Source organism: Aplysia californica, unplaced genomic scaffold (genome assembly GCF_000002075.1).
Source record: "Aplysia californica isolate F4 #8 unplaced genomic scaffold, AplCal3.0 scaffold00536, whole genome shotgun sequence".
Lineage (NCBI taxonomy): Eukaryota > Metazoa > Mollusca > Gastropoda > Aplysiida > Aplysiidae > Aplysia > Aplysia californica.
In genome coordinates, this window is record NW_004797806.1 from 360,920 (window position 1) to 383,168 (window position 22,249).

The window sequence follows — 22,249 nt, forward strand, 5'->3', positions numbered from 1 at the left end:
TGGTTGGTGGGTGCTCTAGTGTGGTCTGCTCCTTCTTTCCTATCTAACATCTATCATCCTTATCTCCCCTCCTTTTTTGTGTTTGTTACTCTCTTGTGACACATAATCTTCGGCACTAATATGACCTATTGTGCTGCAAGTGCCGTAAAACTCTTACTAAAACTTAACTTTCTCTCTCTGTCTCTCTGTCTCTCTCTCTCTGTCTCTCTCTCTCTCTCTCTATCTATCTATCTATCTATCTATCTATCTATCTCGAGGAAAACGAACTGTTTCTGGTTTTCAAACGCACCAAGATACGGAAATATGAAGAAACATCACAATAGTCCCTGGCTTTATTACTTGTCATAAACGAGTCCATTGACATTTTAACATTATTTTTATAAGACTATGCAAAAGTGTTCGGCCTATTATATGGGGAGCGAAGTAAAAAGTTGAAAACTGGAAAAAGACGGGAAAAGTATGAGCTCTTCACTGAGAAAGACTCATTTAATTATACTAATTGTAAAATCCAAGCTCATTGGGTCTCTGAAAATAGCGAACCAATGAGAATCTTTATATCATTTCACTAGAAGGTAATGGCGCCGTTCGTGGAGAGAAAGGCAGTCTGGTAGTTTACGTTTGTGTCTTGTATTTTCATTTCCAAATTGTTACCAAGGTTCAGCATGACCTCTATTAGAGGTTTGGATGCACATGTATGAGGGGCCCAAGCATCTCTGGTGCCAACCTTTGTTTTTGAGGTTGTAATTCATCGGAAAGACCGACCGGTGCGAAGTGGAAGTGGCAATTTTTCATCTCATTCTCATTGTTGCGGATGAATGGTGTCAGTTTGATACATGGTATTTTATTGTTAATCTACATAGTTTATGATCAGTCCCCGTTTTGCCTTATTTGCACGGAAAGCTTGGAATATTCAAAGTTACAAGAACATGGCATCTGGAAATTCGGAGCTACAATGGAAGGTAAGTTGGCCAACGGCCTCATTTTTGTCGCATAGCTAATTTTAACTCGGGTCATGACCTGCAAAGTAGGTCACATGGTGTAAGCCGTTTCTCTGATTGGCTAGTCTGAACTTTGACACACATTTTCAAAAGTCCGCTCAATGCAAACCGTTAGCCTAGCCTACCAACTTGGCCTTGCCTTGCCTTGTAGGCTGCTGTTCCTTGTACTGTGTTGATTGTTTTCTGTTTTAAAAGGCTAACACAATCCAGTATTGTTCATATTGTCTGAGATTAAAAACACCATGGATAAAAATGCAGGACCTTTGAAGGTGAGGGTACAATCATGTGTTTGATGTCTACTAAGACAAGACTAAGTACTCTAACTCTAAACATACAACAATGCACAATGACACAACGATGACAGAAAGTCTTACAAAGTGACAGTGACACTCAGCTGTAGTGCTGTAGCAATACAGTACAGTCCTACTACAGTTCAGTAAGTATTAATCTAAATCTATTATGGGATTGCCTGCTGCTGCAAGTGCAGAGACAGAATTTTAAAAAGTAGATATTCTTAGGTCAATTTGATCGTCCACACTGATAGAATCTAGACAGTATTCAGAAAGAGACAGAGAGAAAGAAGAGGGGAGGAGTTGATCTTGCGAGAACTTCCAGAACTTCCGGGCGGGTGAGAATAGCCACTTTCTTCTTAGATTCTCTTACTATGCAACACGCATTCATGATTCAGTTCAGAGTCAGCAGGCGATGTTTTCCTCCTCGTCCTCTGGAGAACAGAGATGGCTCGCTCTTCAATCTTGCTCGACTCAAGGCCAAGGCCGGGACCAAGATTAAGATCAACAAAACAACAGTACTAGACCTTCTCTTCGCTGATGATGCTGCTCTTGTTACTCTCAGTGAATCAACCCTACAATGAATAATGATGGACCGCCTCAGCATGCAAGGTCTTTAGCTTGGTCATCAGTGTAAAAGAAAAGTCATCTTGAGGAGAAGGTGCAGAGCAGAGCCATTTATGATTATGGCTGAACGACAAGGAACTTGAGACAGTGGACAAGTTATGTTACCCGGGGTCTACGATCAGCTCTACTAGTACTACTACATCTGGATAGGGAAAGCAGCAACAACTTTTGGAAGGCTGACAAAACGACAATGGGAAAACACAGCCAAAAAATTTAAGATTAACACCACAGTGGCTACGTTCAGGGCGCCGTGAACATAGTTGGGAGGCTACGATCACGGTGCCCTGAATGCAGTTTGCAGGCACTGCTGAGGCTACATCGACGGCATTTATGGCATGGCGTTTAATTAAGGGGAGCATCCACTACCGGTTAAAGTCAGCTGGTTTTAGTCAGTGATGACAGTAGTAACGTTTAATATTTTGGCCAGCTTCAAGTGTTCCATCCCATGAGATGAAGGAAAACGAAGCGCCTTTACCGAATTGAAGTTGGTGTATGGAAATATATGGAACATTGGATACGATACATGGGAAACAAGAGGTGAGAGGTGGAACTGGGAAGTTGGGACTGGTCATACAATGTGTGTACAATAATGACTGTATTGTATTGCACGGGTCAGCCTGGGAACCGACGCAGAGAGAAAATGACGGGAATCAATTATTCTTATAGTTACAAACACCCTCCCTCTCTCTCTTTTTCTGTCTGTCTCTCCCCTTTCTCCTTCCTTCTCTCTTCCCCCCCCCCCCTTCTCTCTCTATTTTTCTGTCTCATTCTGTCTGTCCCTTCCTCTTTCTCTCCGTCTCTCTTTCTCTCCCACCCTCTCTCTCTTTCTCCCCTTCTCTCTCTCTCTCTGTCACACACACACACTCACACTGCCCGCAGACAAAATTGCACGCTTTGAACTCGAGAACGCTGGAACGTTTGTTTACACTTGTATTATACGGGCTGTCATGCGAGATAGATCTACCTGGCTATGGAAACATCGTATACATTTTTGTCATTATCCTAATGCGTTGTTATATAATTGAGAGATCGTTGTTTTCCCTTACACTGGCGAGCTCTGAGCCAGAATCAGTGTAAGGGTAAACGACGAATGGTCGATCGGTCAAGGATCACTGCTTCGTTTTCCTTCATCTCGTTTGATGGAACACTTGAAGTAGGCCATAAAATATACGTCACAGACTAAAACTGGCTTACTTAAACCGGCAGTGAACGCTCCATCTAAACGAAGCTTTTATCATTATGCCGTGAACGTAGCCTCAACAGCGCCTGCAAACTGCTTTCAGGGCACTGTGAACGTAGCCTGCCAACTAGATGTAGATCTACGGTCACGGCGCCGTCTGAACTTTATGAAGCATATGTGTCCTCAGCATTCCTTTATGAATGGATCTGAAACATGGACCTTGTGCAGCAGACAACAAAAGCGCCTCGACATTTTCCGTCTCAGATGCTGCCGCAAGATCTTCGACATTTTGATTTTGTGGCGTAACAAGGTTACAAATGTTGAAGTGTTGGCACAGGCAAACCTCCAAAGCGTTACAACTATCCTGTGTTATAAAAGATTGAGATTGTTTGGCCATGTCAAGAGAATGGACGACAACAGGATTCCGAAGCAACTTCTCTATACAGAACTTGCCCAGGGAAAGAGACTAAGAGGAAGACCTAAATTGAGGTACAAAGTTTGACAAAGACACCTGCAAAAACAGCTATCTAAGCTTGGAGTAGATGTTATATCTGGGAAGAAATAGCTGAGGACAGGAAAACATGGAGGAAAATGATAAAGGAAACAACTATAATGCTAGAGAGCAGCCTAGAAACAACCAGACTGAGAAGCGCCAACAACGAAAGGAAAACAGCGGGAATACAGAGCTTCGATCTACGTCACTGACGTTGGAATCCGCTGAGATAAAGCAGTTTTGGAGCTACGTATGAAAGAACTAAAAGAATGTGCGCCAACCACCCAAACAGGAAATTAGTAGAAACATGGAAACCAAAAAAACGAATTCAACAAAAGTCAATCATGCATCACATCACAGAACTAATGGAGAGACACCATCCACCACAAAACAGAAAAGAAACCAAAAGAGTCAACCAAAACATCCCTCCCCACCTTTCTTTAAAAAAAGCCAATCATTACAACATCTCTCAGAGGCACAAAATCTTCAGACCCAGTGACGCTGATGCTTGCATCTCATCAACTGGATGGATAACAACAGCATCTCATCAAACAATCGACAGCTATTCAGATGACTTGATACACGTCTATGCGGACGGCTCAGCATTCAAAGGCACAACCGAAGCTGGATATGGAATACTAATACAGTACCCAGATGGAAGTTCCAATGAGATATCTGCAGCCTTGGAGGAAAATGCAGCAACTACGATGCAGAAATGATGGCAATTGAAACAGCACTGTACCATCTCCGCACAGTTTTTGACACTCATCCTGGAAAAGCACAGAGTATTGTGATTTTCACTGACTCACTATCAGTCTTACAAGCCATAAGAAAATGACCATCATCTAAACCAAGATTTGACTCGTATACTGTTTGGCTCCCATCATCTGATAACATTCTGTGGCATTAACCTAGTAATGCAGTGGGTCCCCGGACACTCAAACATATACGAAATGACAGAGCAGACGCACTTGCCAAAAGGGGAGCTAGACAGGAACAACCCAACATTCTAACTTCATGCAAAACTGCAAAACATCATTAAAAGCAACAACAAACAAGATTGGATGAACGGATGGGCCCTGGGAAAGACAGGCAGAGCAGCTTTCAAACATATGACCACAACAAAAAGGAATGACAATATCAAGCTTCAGAGAAAGAAACAGACCACGATCTTCCGCCTACGAACAGAACATGTACAGCTCAACTTCCACCTGAACAGAATAAACCCGGAACTTCCCCCAATGTGTCCCTTGTGTGACTATGCATATGAGACTGTGGATCATCACTTGTTCCACTGCACAGCCCTAAATGACATCAGAGCTACCCTTCTCCCTCCGAGACCTAACATTGACAACACACTCTATGGAACTTTACAGCAACTGCAGCAAACCTGCACTTATCACTACATGGCATTGGACAGAAGGGCGAGAGCCCAGCTGTTGCTGGATCGATAACAACAACAACAACATCATCAACCACCTGCAGAGAAAGAAACAGACCACGATCTTCGGCCTACACAGCTCAACTTTCACCTGAACAGAATAAACCCGGAACTTCCCCCAGTGTGTCCCTTGTGTGACTATGCATATATTATATGAGACTGTGGATCATCACCTGTTCCACTGCACAGCCCTAACCTAAATGACATCAGAACTACCCTTCTCCCTCCGAGACCTAACATTGACAACACACTCTATGGAACTTTACAGCAACTGCAGCAAACCTGCACTTATCACTACATGGCATTGGACAGAAGGGCGAGAGCCCAGCTGTTGCTGGATCGATAACAACAACAACAACATCATCAACCACCTGCAGAGAAAGAAACAGACCACGATCTTCGGCCTACACAGCTCAACTTTCACCTGAACAGAATAAACCCGGAACTTCCCCCAGTGTGTCCCTTGTGTGACTATGCATATATTATATGAGACTGTGGATCATCACCTGTTCCACTGCACAGCCCTAACCTAAATGACATCAGAACTACCCTTCTCCCTCCGAGACCTAACATTGACAACACACTCTATGGAACATTACAGCAACTGCAGCAAACCTGCACTTATCACTACATGGCATTGGACTTAAGGGCAAGAGCCCAGCTGTTGCTGGATCGATAACAACGTCACTGACATGCAAGCACTGCGAAAGAATCTGCTCTTCAAACGTAGGAAGAGAATTAACTATGAAAGAAGCTCCATGAAGACAACCTTAAGACCATCTTAAGCTAAACTGACCATCTGCGTAGTCAAAAAAAAACATACATAGATCTAGAATTTACCCTTAGAAGTTTCTGCCCTGGGAAGGACTTCTGTAACGAGCGACCACCATGAGACACAGAGTTGGCAGAACAGAGGGATAGATCGAGGGGTAGGGTTAGTTAGCATTTGGGGTAGGGTTAGGGGTACAACTTAAGAAACTGGGTCCCGCTTGGGGATACTAGTTTTGACCCCACCGACGATTACTTCTTGTTCTAAACGATTACTACTTTTTGATATGCGTGCCGATAGGCCTATGGAGAGATATCCAATCATCAAATTACTGTTATAATGTTCAGGGGGCATGCCCCCCTGAAACCCCCCGCCCCATGTTTTTGTTAGGTCAGGGGGGAAAGAACCCCCCGTGCCTTGTTAAAAACAAGTGAAATTTTACTGCTCATTTAATAGGCTAGATCTAGATCTACTTTTTAAACATGGATAGTGAATATTTAAATCAGTATCGATATCCAGTACTCTGTGTGGATGATACCAAGTCTACACAGGTGGGACTCAGATTCTTAAGTAGCACCAGGTTAGGGTTAAGTCTCTTCTTAATTGTGTTTGTTGTGGTGGTCGCTCGTTACGGAAGTCCTTCCCTGTGGTGGGGCGCTACTCCAGCACCTAGGACGAGGTTTTACATCCACACCTTCCTGACCATCTGCACCACTAAGGCAGGATCACATTGATGGGGTAGCATTAAACATCTACCCCCAAGTTGCACCCATTTTCCCTTTCCTCATCTTGTGGTATTATGTTAAAGTTAGAGCTGATGGAACCAAACTTGATAGATCGAGAAATTTCGATCTAGTTTTGTTTCAAATAAGTACTGAGTGGACAAAACGTTTTCCGTCTTAGGTAAAAAAACGTCCAAAAGGAAGAAATTTCTCTTTCCGCTTCTGTGTGAGACAGAGGTGTCCGTTTTTGGTAATTATACAGGAATTTTTATCAAGGGGGGAGCGAGGAGATTTCATTAACAGGTTTGTCTTACACAACTTTCCAGGAAGGTTCGACTGTAAGTGATTGGTTAGCTTCTTGTGTGTGCTAATATTATAAATACAATAATGTCTGAAAGGTCCACTACTGTTTGATATTATTCTGAGGTGTTTGATGTCAACAACTTTTTTTATTTCGTATACAGACTCTCTTCGACAACATGCAAGCCAAAACAGATGCAGCTCTTGCGAAAAAGGCCAAAGCCGCAAAACCACCTGCTGCACCTGAGATGGAAAATGCTGGTGATGGTTTGATGGAGCTTGATGGTGCTCCAGCGAAAAAAGATGGTGGGGGTGGCAACAAACGCTTGTCTGTGGAGAGAATCTATCAGAAAAAGAGCCAGCTTGAGCATATCCTGCTCAGACCTGATACATACGTTGGGTCTGTGGAGTCTGTGACACAGGTTTGTCCTTTTTATAATTTTATGTCTTTTTTTATCATGTTGTGTGTACCAGTATTCAAATCATGTAACATAATTTCATTTTTTTAATAAAAAGCTTTTCTCAAAAGGTTGAAAACCACAATTTGAAAATGTTGCCACAACCCACATTTTCATCCAAGTTACTGAAATAAAATCTAAAATGGGTGGGTTTTTTTGAGTCTTCGACTTCGACAGAGGTAAAATCAGGTCAATTTATAAGCTCCTGTAGTGTGAATGACTCACTCATCTCATGACATTTTATAATAAGGGTATACTACTACTGTGTGTTTGCTGACTGACTTTTGCATTGTATACTTAGTGCTTGCAAATAACAGTTGTCAATATCTTACCTACTAGATGGTAACTTTTAAAACTTTCTGATCTACACTTGTTTGATTACTGTACAAACACCATTTCACTTTACTTTTTCAGAATTTCTAAAGAGGCAGATTATGGCTTTTTATATTTTTGACTTACGCCATACACATTGTCAAACTTATCCATTAGCTTATTTCATCAATTTCTTTTCACGTTTCAGCCCATGTGGGTCATGGATACAGAAACAAATCAAATGGTGCAGAGAGACATTACATATGTGCCTGGCCTCTACAAAATCTTTGATGAAATTATGGGTGAGAATTCATTATCTTATGCAAATAGAAACAGAATAGCATAAAATTAATCATTAATCTGGCAGTACTTTTTTGGCTTGTTATGAGGTACTTGTTGTCATGACAATGTTGAGGCCACCAGACAGATTTTGTTTTGATCAAAATGGTGGTTTATTGAAGGTGTTGACTGAATGCTTATATAAAAAAAGTTAAGTTGAAGCTTTATTTAACTTTTCCTGCCATGGATGTTGGTTTGTTTACTCTGTTTCTCTTGATTGATAAATGATTCATTAAAGGATTTGCTGTTCTTTCTTTGTAAGTCATTGCCTCTGTACTTGACCTCAGTTTAAAGTTCCAACGTGTTTTCAGGAATATCCGTGTATTCAGCTCACGTAAAAATCTAGTACAATATATGCCCCACTGATCGTGCCTCCTGACTCAGTGTCTAAAAATTTTTTTTTTTTTAGGGGGGGTTGGTTTTGAAAAAAGCAATTCATATTTGCTGGACATTATAGAATTGTACAGAGGGTTCTTTTGCTGCCAGTAACATACACTCGTATTGCCATTAGATAATGAACAATGATTTTTTCATGTTGTTCGGATTATGATGATGGCATTGATGCTTTGAGTCTAAGTTTATTTCATCATTTTTGAAAGGGCATTCTCTGAGCTGTAAGTCAAAAAACTATTTCATTAAAATGTAAACTGATTGATTACAATTACTGTCTCTGTTGCAAGAAAGTTGAGTATGTCAACCTGGTCACAAAGTTGTGACATTTTTCTGCAATTGAGGTGTCATACGCATTGTTGAAGAGCTTGAATTTACAGTAATTTGTTTCCTATTATTTTTGTTTCTTGATTGTAGTCAATGCAGCTGACAATAAACAGAGGGACCCCAAGATGGACTGCCTCAAGATTGAAATTGATCCGTAAGTTGTTGCTTGCCAAAAAGTCAATACAGATGCCTGGCAAGCACCCAAACCACGGCTAGCGATAACGACCATGCTTACTGTTTCCCGAAAAAATTTCTCCTCATGCAAATTGAACTGATTTATTTTAAGTTCACGGGAGGAGGGGTGGATGGGGTATTTTTGCTTGTTTTCAACTAGAAAAAAGATTACATTGTGTGTCTGGGACCTCCTTTGGTGGTAGAAAATTAGTGAACATTGCAGTTACTAATCACCCTTCTGACAATTAGAGCATCTCTTAACCCTATCTGTACGCCCTCGGGTCATTTTGTACCCCCGGGGTTGTATTCTTCACATTTTAGAATACTTCTAGTGCTAAGATCTCTTTGAAACTTTCAGTATTTTTCAAAAAATCATTTTAACAGACTGCTATGCAAAGCGTACGGATCTGATTAACGGGTAAATTTCCTCTTTGGAAAGTGGTGGCACAGAATTCTCCATGTCGTATGGATACGATTGTAAAACACGACGTACGAATATGGTCAAATAAAAAGTGTTTTTGTCTAACTTTGACAGAGAATTTGTGCCTTGCTTTATGATGTTAAAATATGCATCCAATGTTTTTGGTTATTTTAGAGGTACAAAACAAGTTTTAATCTGGTTATTTATGGAGCTGCTCTGTAACTTCGTATCAGATTGATGAGCGTCCTGTCGCAGTGGCTGTTTTTAAGAAATATAGCCTTAAAAAATTTCTCAAATAACATTTTAGGCATTGTCATATTGTCTGTTGATACCCCTTAATACCCTTTAATTTCTTGAAAACTATCGCACATGTTTTTGTGCTTTGTTGGGTTTTTTTTTAGCCAGAAGTTATTTTAAAGAATTTATGTTCACCGTTATTTGTTTCTAATTTTCATTTATCAGCAGTTTCCTTATAATGAAAATTTGTATATTTGAGGGCTTTTTTTTTTAAAAACAGAGAGAGCAACAAAATAAAGATCTGGAATAACGGGAAAGGTATTCCTGTGGTGGAGCACAAGGCAGAGAAAATGTATGTCCCCACAATGATTTTTGGCCACCTGCTCACCTCCAGTAACTATGATGACAGTGAGAAAAAAGTGACAGGTAAGTTGTGAGAAAAAATCATTTATTATGGAATTAAGTTACGAGGTATACATTGATTTTGTATTGTAGGCTTTCTTTTGAGCAAGTCTCAATGTTTAGGTTTAGTGAATTAATCTAAATGACCTGATATCTATTCTGATTTAGTAAAATATTGCCTTGTGGAATGTGAGTCTGTTATGTTGAATCTTATAATAAGGTTGGCTTATGCTTCTGTACTTCCAAAAATTCTTGTAATTTAATTTTAAGTTTTATCAAATTTGAGGTCTAGATCTAGTAATGAGGATTTTGCTTTAAGTGCACATCTTAGTAAGCAGAATGATTGCTTTTTTGTTTGTTTGTGAGGCTCAAGGGATGTGGTTGGGGTGGGGGGGGGGGGCAGCTTTTATTTCGTTTGTTTTTGTTATTCCCAAACCCACATCAACGTTTATGAAACAATCATAAATTGCTGAGTCCACTTCGGTTAATAATAGTAACAGTGTACTTTGTTGTTCAGATTTTTTTTTGCAGAGACTAGAAAGTTTGTTTTTCTGTTTTTCAGGTGGAAGAAATGGATATGGTGCCAAGCTTTGCAATATTTTCAGCTCAAAATTTATTGTGGAGACTTCTGCAAAAGAGTACAAAAAAGCTTTCAAGCAGGTACTTACGAAATTATTTTTTGATATTCTAGACGATTGCTTTACAAATTTCCTGTTTATTATTCATATCTGAATTACTTGAGTGGAGTAAGTAAAGTCTACAAAATGCTTCTAAGCATAGCGCAGCTATAATAATGATAAATAATAATAAATAGCATTTGTATAGCGCATATCCCCGCTCAACAGCAGGCTCTATGCGCTTTACACTATATTTTTACCCCAGCAGACCATAGAACACTCCAAAACATTCTCAGCTTCCCGGGAATCATACTGTGCAAGCAGCTGATTAAGCGCTCAAACACTAACAAACTGACAAGACAAACTTTCGCTGTCTATAGCCGGGCACCCTTTTCCACCTGGGTGAAGTGAGGAAAACTAGTTTAAAGTGCCTTTCCCAAGGACACAACGTGGGGTCCCTGACGGGATTCGAACCCACGACCTTACGGTTGCGAGTCCGAGAGCCAGTATTTTGCATCATGTCTAGTTTATTTCTGCCAAAAAGGATTCCAAACCTTGCAATATTTTTATCTACTCTCTTTTTAGTTTTTTAGTTTTAGTAGAGGTTTTACAGCGCTCGCAACTGCATAAGGTCATATGAGCGCCAGAAGATTAAAGGTGTTACAAGAGAGTAACAAACATAAAAAAGGAGGAGGGAAGATAAGGACGATGGATGTTTGATAGGAAAGAAGAAGCAAACCACACCAGAGCACCCGCCAACCACCCACGATCTACTCTCTATTTGCAAGTTCTGTTTTTACCTATTACAGATTATTTCACCTTATTTTGACTAAAAATTCAGGTCGTGCCCCCCATATTTGATACAATGAAGCCAATTTCAAATCAGAATTTAAAAGTGCTTTTTGTTCAGAGCAGGACAAATTGTGTTCACTGTGTCATGTGTGGTTTTATTTCCTGAAGTTACGGACTTTATGTGGAAAAGGGGTTGGCAGGTCTTTCTAATGAAATGGTTGCTTCCTTTACTGTTTGCATGTGTTGTATTGTGACTAGTTTGCCTTCCTGGAAATGTTTTACAAAGACATGCGCTCTTTCCACAGACATGGACAGAAAACATGACGAAGACGAAAGAACCTACCATCACTGATGCTAAAGAGTCAGATTTCACATCTGTGACTTTTTATCCTGACCTTTCCAAGTTCAAGATGGAGAGGCTTGATGCAGATGTAGTTGCTCTGTTCACACGTCGAGCGTACGACATTGCAGCCAGCTCGAAGGGCGTCAAAGTTTTCCTCAACGGCAAGCGTTTGCCTGTGAGTGTTTAGATATTTAAGTCATATTTGGTGTACATTGTTTAGAAATGTAAAATCTTTTTTCTTTCTTTCTTTTCTTTTTTTTTTTGTTTGTTTGTTTGTTTTTTGTTTGTTTTTTTGTTTTTTGTTCCCTTCATTTCAGCTTATGTATGCAGACCTTTTACTCTTTTTGTACTGAATCTTTAACAGGGAAAACAGGATAATTTATTTGGTGGGGAAAACACTATGAAAATGGATGATAATGAAAATAAATAAAAGGGAAATCAAAAGGCGTCTATCATTGCGAGTTTGGTGGAATGATAACGATTTTTTCTTTTCAACTTACAAAAATACGTTTATAACACCCTTGATTCCATTTTAAAAAAATCTTTTTACTGTTAGGCTACTCTAACCCATCCTCGCCTTCCAAAAGTATAAGGAAATAAATGCCCAATCAGATTCCAAAAGTCTGCGTCACTGTGTCACATGCAGCTGTCTAACTTTAACACCTTCTGTGAACAGAGCTCTTGTAGTCGCTCAATGCCACGTTACTCAGAGAAAAACCCAACCGTACTGAAGTTTAAAACTTGAATCAATCAGCTGTGGAATCAATTTTGGGATTGTCTTGGCCAATATTTGTGATTTTTATCCACTCCATAAGAGTGAGCAATAGTATTGACATATGGTTTAGATTGGTAATTAGCATGTGATGAGATAGAGCCTTTCTAATCATGATCTGATCGTGGAGCTCTGAGTGATGGGACACATCATAAGTGCAAGTCAGGATAGTGCTCTCTCCATTGAACTTATACAGTAAAGGAGCGTTTCATTAACATACAGTCAGACCTACTGAAATGATCACTTGTCGAAGACTGTTACCTGTACAAATCACCACTTTTTTTTTACTCCCCATTGCTTTTTAGATAGAAATATTTCAATGATGTTGTCCAAGACATTCACCTGTTCAAGACTATCAGTTTTCTCATCAACAATGGGTGGCGGGTGGCCATCTTGGACAGTTTCAATTGTATTTGTTCTGTAGTGTTATGTTCTTTTGTTTCCACTGCTGTGAATGTAGCAGTAATGCTTTTTCCCTACTTTCAGGTCAAAGGCTTCAAGGATTATGTTGATCTGTACATAAAAGAAAAAACTGATGAAGCCGGGGCCCCGCTCAAAATTGTTTATGAGGTGGTCAATGACAGATGGGAAGTGGCTGTAACACAGAGTGACAAAGGTTTTCAGCAAGTCAGTTTTGTGAACAGCATTGCTACCACAAAGGTGAAGTTGTTGTCTATTGTATTTTTATTTTGCTAGTTGTATATCTCTGGATAATGACTCCTCACAGATAATGTAATTAAAAGTTTTGTGAGAAAGGGTGGACCATTTAGGGAATGATATTTTGTAGCATAGAGAAATTTTTTTTGTCTGGAATGGCGTAGCTTGGCCCACCATATCCACAGAGGAGTATGGTAGTAGGAAAAGAAGATAACATCAGGTTAGTGAGCTCTGATGCTCTTTGGCTTTTTTAACCAGTATGTGTTGGTTGTTTTAGGTTCATTGCTTGCCCTGAGAACTCTGAGATTACTGTTGTATATCTTATGTGCACCAGTAGGTGAAGACCTCAACATTTTTTGTTTTACAAAATGGAAGGGTAATTTTGGGGGGAGATTCTCTCTAAAGTGTTGTACAGTTCATTATTTTATGCTTATTATCTCAAGTGCAAAACATAGTTGCTGTCATCAAAATATCCTCTCTTTCCAAACACATTGACTTGTACACATAAAAATAAAATTCTAAGCAAAAATAGAGCAGCAGTAGAACTGTAGGTTTAATAGCTTATTTGATAGAAATTATAATTTCCTTCCGTGGTGGCGGTTATGGGATCAGTTCTTCTCCCACCACTAGTTTGTTGATTCGGTTTAAAGTGTAGTAGGTAATTTTGATATAGAGCTGGTAGATAAAGTGTGCTTGTCATGGTATTTATTCCAACTACAATTTACTTTGAAACAGGGTGGTCGTCACGTGGAGTATGTCGCAGACCAGTGTGTGTCAAAGCTGATTGAGGTTGTGAGAAAGAAAAACAAAGGTGGTGTGAACATTAAGCCATTTCAGGTAATACTTTGCACTTTGTGTTTTGGTTCTAAATAGAGGTCTTGGCTTGGTTTGAATTTGTTAATGTGTGTAACATTTCTGGCAGTTTTATTGATGTGATGCACTTCCAGACAGTGCTCTCCTTTGTGCATTTAGTCTTTAGTCTTCATTTGCCCCACTACTGTCCATTTGTTGATTAAAGACTTTCAGAAAGCACTGGCATTCTCATCATTCTGCGAATGGTTGAACATTATAGATCACGATTTTTTAAATTTGAAGGCACATTTTTTTGTTTGTTCAGAACTTTTCACAAGTCTTCTGTGATCACACAATTCGGGCTTTAACAGTTTATGATATGACCCACTGAAGTTAAATGATATTTTTTCTCTTCTAGTTTGGTAAAAAAAAAATTCTTATTGAATGTCAAGTATTAGTTTATCTGTGATAATGTTATCAGTTTTCAGAAACTCTTAATTAATAGAAGTTTTAGAATTCAATACTGTTAGAAGTATTGAATTTTGTGGTGCATTATTTTCTCTGATTTCTTCCTCTGTTTTCACGGCTTTTCAGTTTCTTGGGTCTGCTGGACACAAAACTACCAAAGTATTGAGGATGTCTTGTATAGATTTTTCCCATGATTTTTTGTTTGGACGTACGAGATGCTATATGAACGTTGATCCTTTTCAGGTCAAGAATCACCTGTGGGTGTTTGTGAACTGTTTGATTGAAAACCCAACATTCGACTCTCAAACCAAGGAGAACATGACCAAGCAGGCCAAGAGTTTTGGTTCTAAATGCCAATTGTCCGAGAAGTTCATAAATCAGGTAACTTTGCTAATCTTGATCCGATTTTCAGCCCTAAAATAGATTTTTTAAATGTACAAAGACTTGGATATTGTGGTTTAGGTAGTGTTTGGTATTTATGATTATATTTTCATTGGTGGCACAATATGTGGTATGTTATTGAAGAAAAGTATATTTAAGAGCGTGATATTGTTGAACCTTGAAATTTGTTCATGGAGAAGACTGGGGTTCAAAAGTTAAATGAACTTTGCATCATTGAAGCAGTCATGAGATGGGATTTTTTAGCAAAGAAGACCTTACGGGTCTTTTTATTTATAGAATTTGATGTGCTGGGCTGTGGATTGAGAGAGTTTGATTCTTATTGTTGTTATGAATGATCTGTAACTCACCCTACAAATGATCCGGCAGGTCAGCAAGAGTGGTGTCGTGGAAAGCATCCTCAGCTGGATGAAGTTCAAAGCTCAGGCGCAGCTCAACAAGAAGTGCCACTCTTCGAAGCACTCCAAGTTGAAGGGTATCCCCAAGCTGGACGATGCTAACGATGCCGGCACCAAGAACTCCAAACACTGTACTCTCATCTTGACCGAGGGAGACTCAGCCAAGTCTTTGGCTGTGGCTGGGCTGGGAGTTGTGGGCCGAGATCGGTACGGTGTGTTTCCCCTTCGAGGTAAACTACTCAACGTTCGAGAAGCCACTCATAAACAGGTTGGTATTTGTACACAGTTTTATGATAGTGAATGCCTTTTGTGCTGATGTGTCAGAAGATTAAACTATTTTTATACGAAGACTGAGATGTTTCTTCTGTTTGCTAGGCTTTGTAGAAGAAATCTGCATTGAAAAAAGGAAAACTTTGTCTCTACTTTCCCTGTGTTATTTATTTAAATTATTTTCTAGGAGATTCTTTAATTGCCTACAGTGTCATTTATTAGATTATGTTATCATATGATTTAACACACATATTCACCTCTTCGGGGGGAGAGGGGGGGGGGGGGTGATTTGATTGTGATCTGTGATGTTTAAGTATTACTTTGTCATCATGTCAAAGGTGCGATTTTTCCATAATTTTACTGAAATCCATAAATGAAAAATCGCTGTATTAAGTTCTGTAAAACTTCGGTAGGATGTGCAAACAAGCCACTTATGGAACTGTGGAAGTGCGGAAAATTAACAGGGCATTAAGGGCTGGTGGGGCACCTAGAAATCGTGTTTGGGGGTCAAATTTTGTAAATTGGGTTTATTACATATTATAGTGCCTGGACACTTCCTGAAAAATATCCAGAAACGTATGTAAGCCTTGCTACACCCTAACACTGAGTTTTTTTGTCAGGTTTTTCGGCGAAAGCACATGTTGTCTAGCCTTTTCTTTCCTGTATCGGCTTTTTTCTCACAATTCTATTTTTTCACATATTATCCCATTTTTCTGCTGTTTCTTATTCAATTTTAATGTAACTTTCACAGGATACCAACAACACCTAGTTCTAAATTTTGGCTTGTTGAATTTTTGATTAATGTAGTAGTTTTTTATTTATGTGCTTAGAAAGGATGAATTTTCCATTTTTTTCACTTTTTTTGCAACATCTCAATTGTAAATGTCATAAAATAAAAACTAAAGCATATATAAAAAATTCAACAAGCGAAATTTAAGAGCTACATATGTACTGTTGGCATGCCAAATTAGAAGTGAATCGGTTAATAAAGAAGGAAATAAAATGGGATTGAAAAAGGTATACAAAATCCAATATGGCTGCCGTTTCCATAGCAACCGATTCACAATATATTTTTTGAACTATTGATTTAAAATCCCCAATAACACACGATGTCCCACAGCAAATATCGGCACTCTAGGCCTTGTAATAGCCAAAATAGACCCCGGGTGCCCCACCAGTCCTTAAGGCCTGTTTTTGTTTCTTAGACGCCTACTTCCGCCCGCTTTCAGTTTCAGTTCGAGAGTGGCACGAGTTAGTTGGCTTTTACTGATTTAATATCTAGATCTAAGATCTTTTCTAGATTACGTTCCAAGTACTGAAAAAATTCAGTAAAAAATAATGTGGAGTATGTCTTGGTCATGTATGGGTCCATTTATTCATTAATGGTTGCGGGGATGGGTTTTTGTTTTTGACACTTATATCTCAATGTGGTTAATAGTATTGTTGCTTTGTACTCATTCATTGTGTCTTTGCGTTTCAAGATGATAGGTTCCATCTTTTCCGACTTGTCTATATTATGTCTGCTTCATTTATTAAATTTTCCGAAATACAAAAACTTGAAATAGTGTACTGAAATAATGTACTGCCATTGTGTGTATTTCGCATCATGGACAAAGCTGAGATCAACAGCTTTGTACTCATTCATTGTGTCTTTGCGCATCAAGATGATCAGTTCCATCTTTTCCAACTGAAATAATGTATTGCCATTGTATTTCAGATCATGGACAATGCTGAGATCAACAGCATCATCAAAATCCTGGGACTTCACTTCAAAGAAAACTACGACGACCCGACCAAACTGAGCCAGCTTCGTTACGGCAAACTGATGATCATGACAGATCAGGATCAGGACGGCTCCCACATCAAAGGGCTGCTCATCAACTTTGTGCACCATTTCTGGCCTGGTCTGCTCCGACATAACTTTGTGGAGGAGTTCATCACTCCCATCGTCAAGGTACAGCCTGTTTGTGCTTAAGTATTGCTTCGTGGGGGGGGGGGGGTATAAAATATAAAATTAAGACTGGCTTTGTAGTCAAAGTGTAATGCTTAAATGACTGCGGGTTGTTGGTTGATGCTCTAAGGTCAAAAACAAAGTGAAATCTTCATTTTTATGTGCATTACTTTTGACTGCTTGTTTCATATATTTATGGCAATATATAATTGATAACACCTTATATTTGTGGGTGGGGGATTGTTTTGTTCAATTAGCTTTTTGTGCTGTTTCCAATTTTTCAAAAAAAAATTTCCACATCTCATCTATATTAAAGATTAGACCTGAGTTATAATCAGTTGTAAAGTAAAGTCATAGATACATTCAAGCATGAATATTGGGGCACATTTTCTTCTTGCTATTGGGAGAGAATCTGTTTTTTTATAATTTGTTATTTGTCAAGTCTTTTTCTGGTCTTTTGCTTGCAGGTGTCAAAGGGCAAAAATGAAAGGTCATTTTACAGCGTTCCAGAGTTTGAAGAGTGGAAGATGCAAACAGAAAACTGGCACACATTCAAAGTCAAATACTACAAAGGTTTTTTTTTTTTCTCTCTTTGAATATTTTTGTGTACCGTTTATCACGGTTAATGGCTTTTCCTTCAACTTTTTTGAAAGAATATAGATCTACATTAGTTTAAAAGTGCTTGGCATAATCATTGTTATAATATGAGCTTTACATCCCTTTTGAAACTTCTGTATGGTTCTTTATGAGACTCTGAACTACCCACAAAATATTTGACCATGACCCAGTTTCCTGAATTAAGTATGAATCTGTATTTCAGTTTGAAAAAGAATTCAGTGGGAATCCTAATCTATGAATTTATAGATTTTTGTTTACAGGATAGGTGATCCATAAGGTGAAAGAGAGTCCCATTTGTAACTTGGAAACTTGTCTCTTCAGGTTTGGGTACCTCCACTTCCAAGGAGGCCAAGGAATACTTCACAGACATGCAGCGTCACCGCATCAAGTTCCACTACGGGGGCCAGGAGGACGACAGCTCCATCAATCTCGCCTTCAGCAAGAAGAAGATTGAGGAGCGGAAAGAGTGGCTGACCAACCACATGGAGGAGAAGAAGCGAAGGGCTGAAATGGGCTTGCCTGATGTGAGTGCTTGATGTTGGGAGTGAACCTCATGCTTTTTAATAATAGATAATAGCAAAGATAGTAAATAACAAGATGGGCCACTCAGCCAAAATAGTGTCCGCAGGAAGTATGCTCTTTGCTTCAGATGGCGCTGCAGTCTGTTTTGAAGCTCTCTTTCGTTTTTCCAGAAGAAGAATAGGAATAGCACCTCCTTGCGTGCGCAGATCGACTGCTGTTCATCAGTAGTTCGGGTTCGTTCAGTGCGGAGTTTTATGTTATTTATATTTTAATCACCTCTCGCCTTTCATTCTAAAGTCAAATTAAACGAAGAAAACAATCACCCTTTCCTCCGGAAGACATTTTTTGTCAGGGTAACCATTTTAAAAAAGCGTTCTTCCGAAATTCATTAAAAAACTTGCTAGTTTCACTTTGATTTTTTAAAACTCAAGTAGGATAACTCTGTTCGCAAAAGGTGCGCTTTTGCGAAGAGGGCGCCACCGAATTTTGAGGACACTTTTTTAATTGGTTCAAAGAGAGAAGTGGCCCCTCTTGTTATGTAGACTCATTGATAATAGATAGCATTTGTATAGCGCAAATCCCCGCTCAACAGCAAGCTCTATGCTTCACAGTCTATACTTTTTCTGAGTTTTCAAATTAAATCTCTCATGGTATAGACTTGAAACCAATTTGTTTTTTTAGTGTGTGCTTATTCATTGTGGGTTTTTATATTGGAAACGAAGAAGAAAAAGTTACAGCGAAATTTGCTTTATTCTTCTTGCGTATATTATTAAAAGCAGTGTGCAGGACGAAGGGTCCTTTTCTATCAGTGTCTGTATGTTTTTGGATTCATCTGCCAAGTTAGCTGCTAACACTTTTATTGCTATCTTTAAGATAGTTCGGAATTGGCTTTTCACTGATGGCAAGGCTCAGTCTGAACAACTCTGGAACATTGCTGTTGCTTTTTTTCCATAAGCACCACAGAGGGGGTTTTTCTTTTTGCTCCTTTGCGATCCAATACTGAGTTCATTTTCCGTGAGTTCACTCTACAGACTTTAAAGATCCTTGTTCACAATTTTTTGTCCAGTAATTCAGATGTGTCCCTTTCTGTATTTCCATTGTGGGTGTTCAGAATACTTCTGAATAGAACACCTTCTTGACAAGTGTAACATTTATATAAGAAGTTGCTTGGTTAAGTTAGAGATCTACTATATTATAGTGATTGTACCTGTCTCTGAGCAACATGAATTTAGGAAAGAACACCCTTTTTTCCTGTACTTTTATATTAATCAGCTTTCCTGCTTTCTCCATAGCTGTACCTCTATGGCAAGGACACACACAGCGTTTCCTACAGTGACTTTGTCAACAGAGAGCTGATTCTCTTCAGTAACATGGATTTGACCCGTTCCATCCCATGCCTCATGGATGGTTTGAAGCCAGGTAAGGGTGCTTTCTTGTGTAAGACAGTCCTTGATCAAGTTTATTTTTCTCTCCACTGGATCGTGTAAAATTATATATTTGTTGGGTCCCCTCTTTTTTTTTGGCTGGAATTTTGCTTTTGCTAGGCAACTACAAAAACTAACTCTTTGGTGACTGATGTTTACATGTTTATTTTTTCTAAGTTTCCTTCATTACCCTGAAGGTTTTTATACTTTTCACTTTGAACAGAAAAGTTCTCTTTGGATGTGATATGAAAAAAATGAAAACCAAAGAGATGAAACGAGTTCACTGGACAATGCCCTTTTTCAAAAAAAGAAAATTGTTAGTTCCATACAGAATTTAAAAGTCCAGTGTAATTTTTGGGAATGTGGTTTTAATTTCATGATTATCCATTTATCCTCTTGAATTTCAGGTCAGCGCAAGGTAATGTTCACATGCATCAAGAGGAACCTGGTGAACAAAGAAATCAAGGTTGCACAGTTGGCTGGCTCTGTGGCTGAACTGTCAGCCTACCACCACGGTGAGGTAAGACACTGATGGCCTGCCTCAGGTGGGATTTATGCTGATTAATTTGTAGTCGTTAAGAATTATGTCGCTTTGTTTTATGATCCAATGTTATGTTGTATTACTTGGCGTTCTGACCTCCTCAGCTTGCATCTCTTTTGCAACTTGCTGACTAAATCTACTTCGACTGTTTATGCCTTTTCAGGGAATCGTTGGGGTTTTGTTTTCTATAACAAGATGCTGCAGTTTTTAGGATGTTGTTATGGTTGGTGGGGCTAGGCTTGAGACAAGTGTTGGAACTGGATATTTAACTTTTGCCTTGAGGAAAGGATAATGATTACTCATGTATTTTCGTGCTTCATCATACTTGGTCAATAACTCTTGTTTTGTGTTAGTTATTCGCTTGTAACACCTTTTATCTTCGGCACTTATATGACCTTATTGTGTTGCAAGTGCCGTAAAACGCTTTCTACAAACACTGGGTTGGGGATGGGGGGGGGCTCTGCAAATTAATGGTTTTGATGAGGAAATTACTAAATTTTTTTCTTACCCATATTGGCTTGGCTCAGACAGGACTGTGTTGGGTTTTGAAACAAGATGGTCAATGAAGAATTTATCATAAAGGAAAGATGTGGCCGAAAGGTGTTTTTCCAGTGTACACCTGAGGAATTGTGCATGAGTTGAGAAATGTAAGTCGTTGTAATTTTATTTTTTATAGGCAGCTCTGATGGGTACCATCATCAACTTGGCCCAGAACTTTGTCGGCAGCAACAACTTGAATCTCCTGCAGCCTTTAGGTCAGTTTGGTACCAGGATTCACGGAGGCAAAGACGCTGCCAGTCCCCGTTACATCTTCACAATGCTCAGGTAAAGGTTGTTTTTTTGTTTATTTGTTGTCCGATTCCTGATTTCTTTTGGTGCCAACATTTGTTAGTTACGTAAAAATGTGTCATGGTACAATTTGTTATGCTTCAAGAAAAAAAAACGAAGCAAAAGGGGATTTGTTTGGTCTGTGATGATGATGGTGCTAAAATGTTGGAAATCATGTGCAAGTTGATCTTGATGTTAAATCGGAAAGGGCTTGTCTGGAAGAGATGATGTTGGCAGTAAAAAATAAACTATTTACTTAAGATTTTATCACTGGAGCAATGGCCAATATAGGATTCTTACTTAATTTGGGGGTGTGTCCTTTCTTTTTTAGATGTCTTTGCTTTGATGGAAAATTAAATGTATTGTTATCATCCTGTAAATTAAAAAAAAAAGTACCATTTTTAAATGTGTAGACAGCTATGTTTTATGTGCTTAGTAGAATTTGTCAGATATTTCTCAGCAGGTGGTTATTGGCTGCTCTGGTGTGGTTTGATTCTAATCATATCTATGGTCCTTATCTCTCCTCCTTCTTTTCTTTGTGTGTATCTCTCTAGTAACACCACTAAACCTGGGCCCTTATATGACATATTTGTGTTGGAAGTGCCGTAAAACTCGTACAGAAACCTAAACTAAATCGAATATTTCTTTCTCATGCTATTTTTCAGTCCCTTGACCCGCCACGTGTTCAACGTCAATGACGACGCCCTGCTGACGGCTCTGTACGACGACAACCAGCGCATTGAGCCCGAGTGGTACTGTCCCATCGTGCCCATGGTGCTCATCAACGGTGCTGACGGCATCGGCACTGGCTGGTCCACGCGCATCCCCAACTACGACATCCGGGAGATTGTCACCAACCTCAGACGCATGCTGGAGGGAGACGAACCTTTGCCAATGGTGGGGATTCTGGGCCCTCTTCCTCTTCATGCTTTTTTCTTCTCCTCCTCCTTCTCTTCCTCCTCCTCCTCCTCCTCCTC

The 22,249-nt window shown here is 39.3% G+C and overlaps 1 protein-coding gene across 3 annotated transcripts in view; it reads left to right on the plus strand.

The window, feature by feature from the left end:
- The first annotated feature begins 561 nt into the window (after positions 1–561).
- Positions 562–22,249, plus strand: part of LOC101856753 (DNA topoisomerase 2-alpha) — a 37,860-nt gene continuing 16,172 nt past the window's right edge. For 2 of the 3 annotated variants that reach the window (XM_035971915.1, XM_005106474.3), the window contains exons 1-18: positions 562–959; positions 6,985–7,242; positions 7,799–7,892; positions 8,737–8,800; positions 9,759–9,904; positions 10,443–10,540; positions 11,595–11,807; positions 12,891–13,064; positions 13,797–13,898; positions 14,565–14,702; positions 15,090–15,386; positions 17,106–17,342; positions 17,807–17,912; positions 18,279–18,481; positions 19,772–19,898; positions 20,311–20,423; positions 21,121–21,269; positions 21,938–22,169. In XM_035971915.1, coding sequence (XP_035827808.1) covers positions 864–959; positions 6,985–7,242; positions 7,799–7,892; positions 8,737–8,800; positions 9,759–9,904; positions 10,443–10,540; positions 11,595–11,807; positions 12,891–13,064; positions 13,797–13,898; positions 14,565–14,702; positions 15,090–15,386; positions 17,106–17,342; positions 17,807–17,912; positions 18,279–18,481; positions 19,772–19,898; positions 20,311–20,423; positions 21,121–21,269; positions 21,938–22,169 — 2,847 coding nt within the window. In that variant the 5' untranslated portion in view covers positions 562–863. Of the gene's footprint in view, positions 960–1,101; positions 1,268–6,984; positions 7,243–7,798; positions 7,893–8,736; positions 8,801–9,758; positions 9,905–10,442; positions 10,541–11,594; positions 11,808–12,890; positions 13,065–13,796; positions 13,899–14,564; positions 14,703–15,089; positions 15,387–17,105; positions 17,343–17,806; positions 17,913–18,278; positions 18,482–19,771; positions 19,899–20,310; positions 20,424–21,120; positions 21,270–21,937; positions 22,170–22,249 lie in introns of those variants that run through there. The other variant, XM_035971916.1, reaches the window with a different exon arrangement.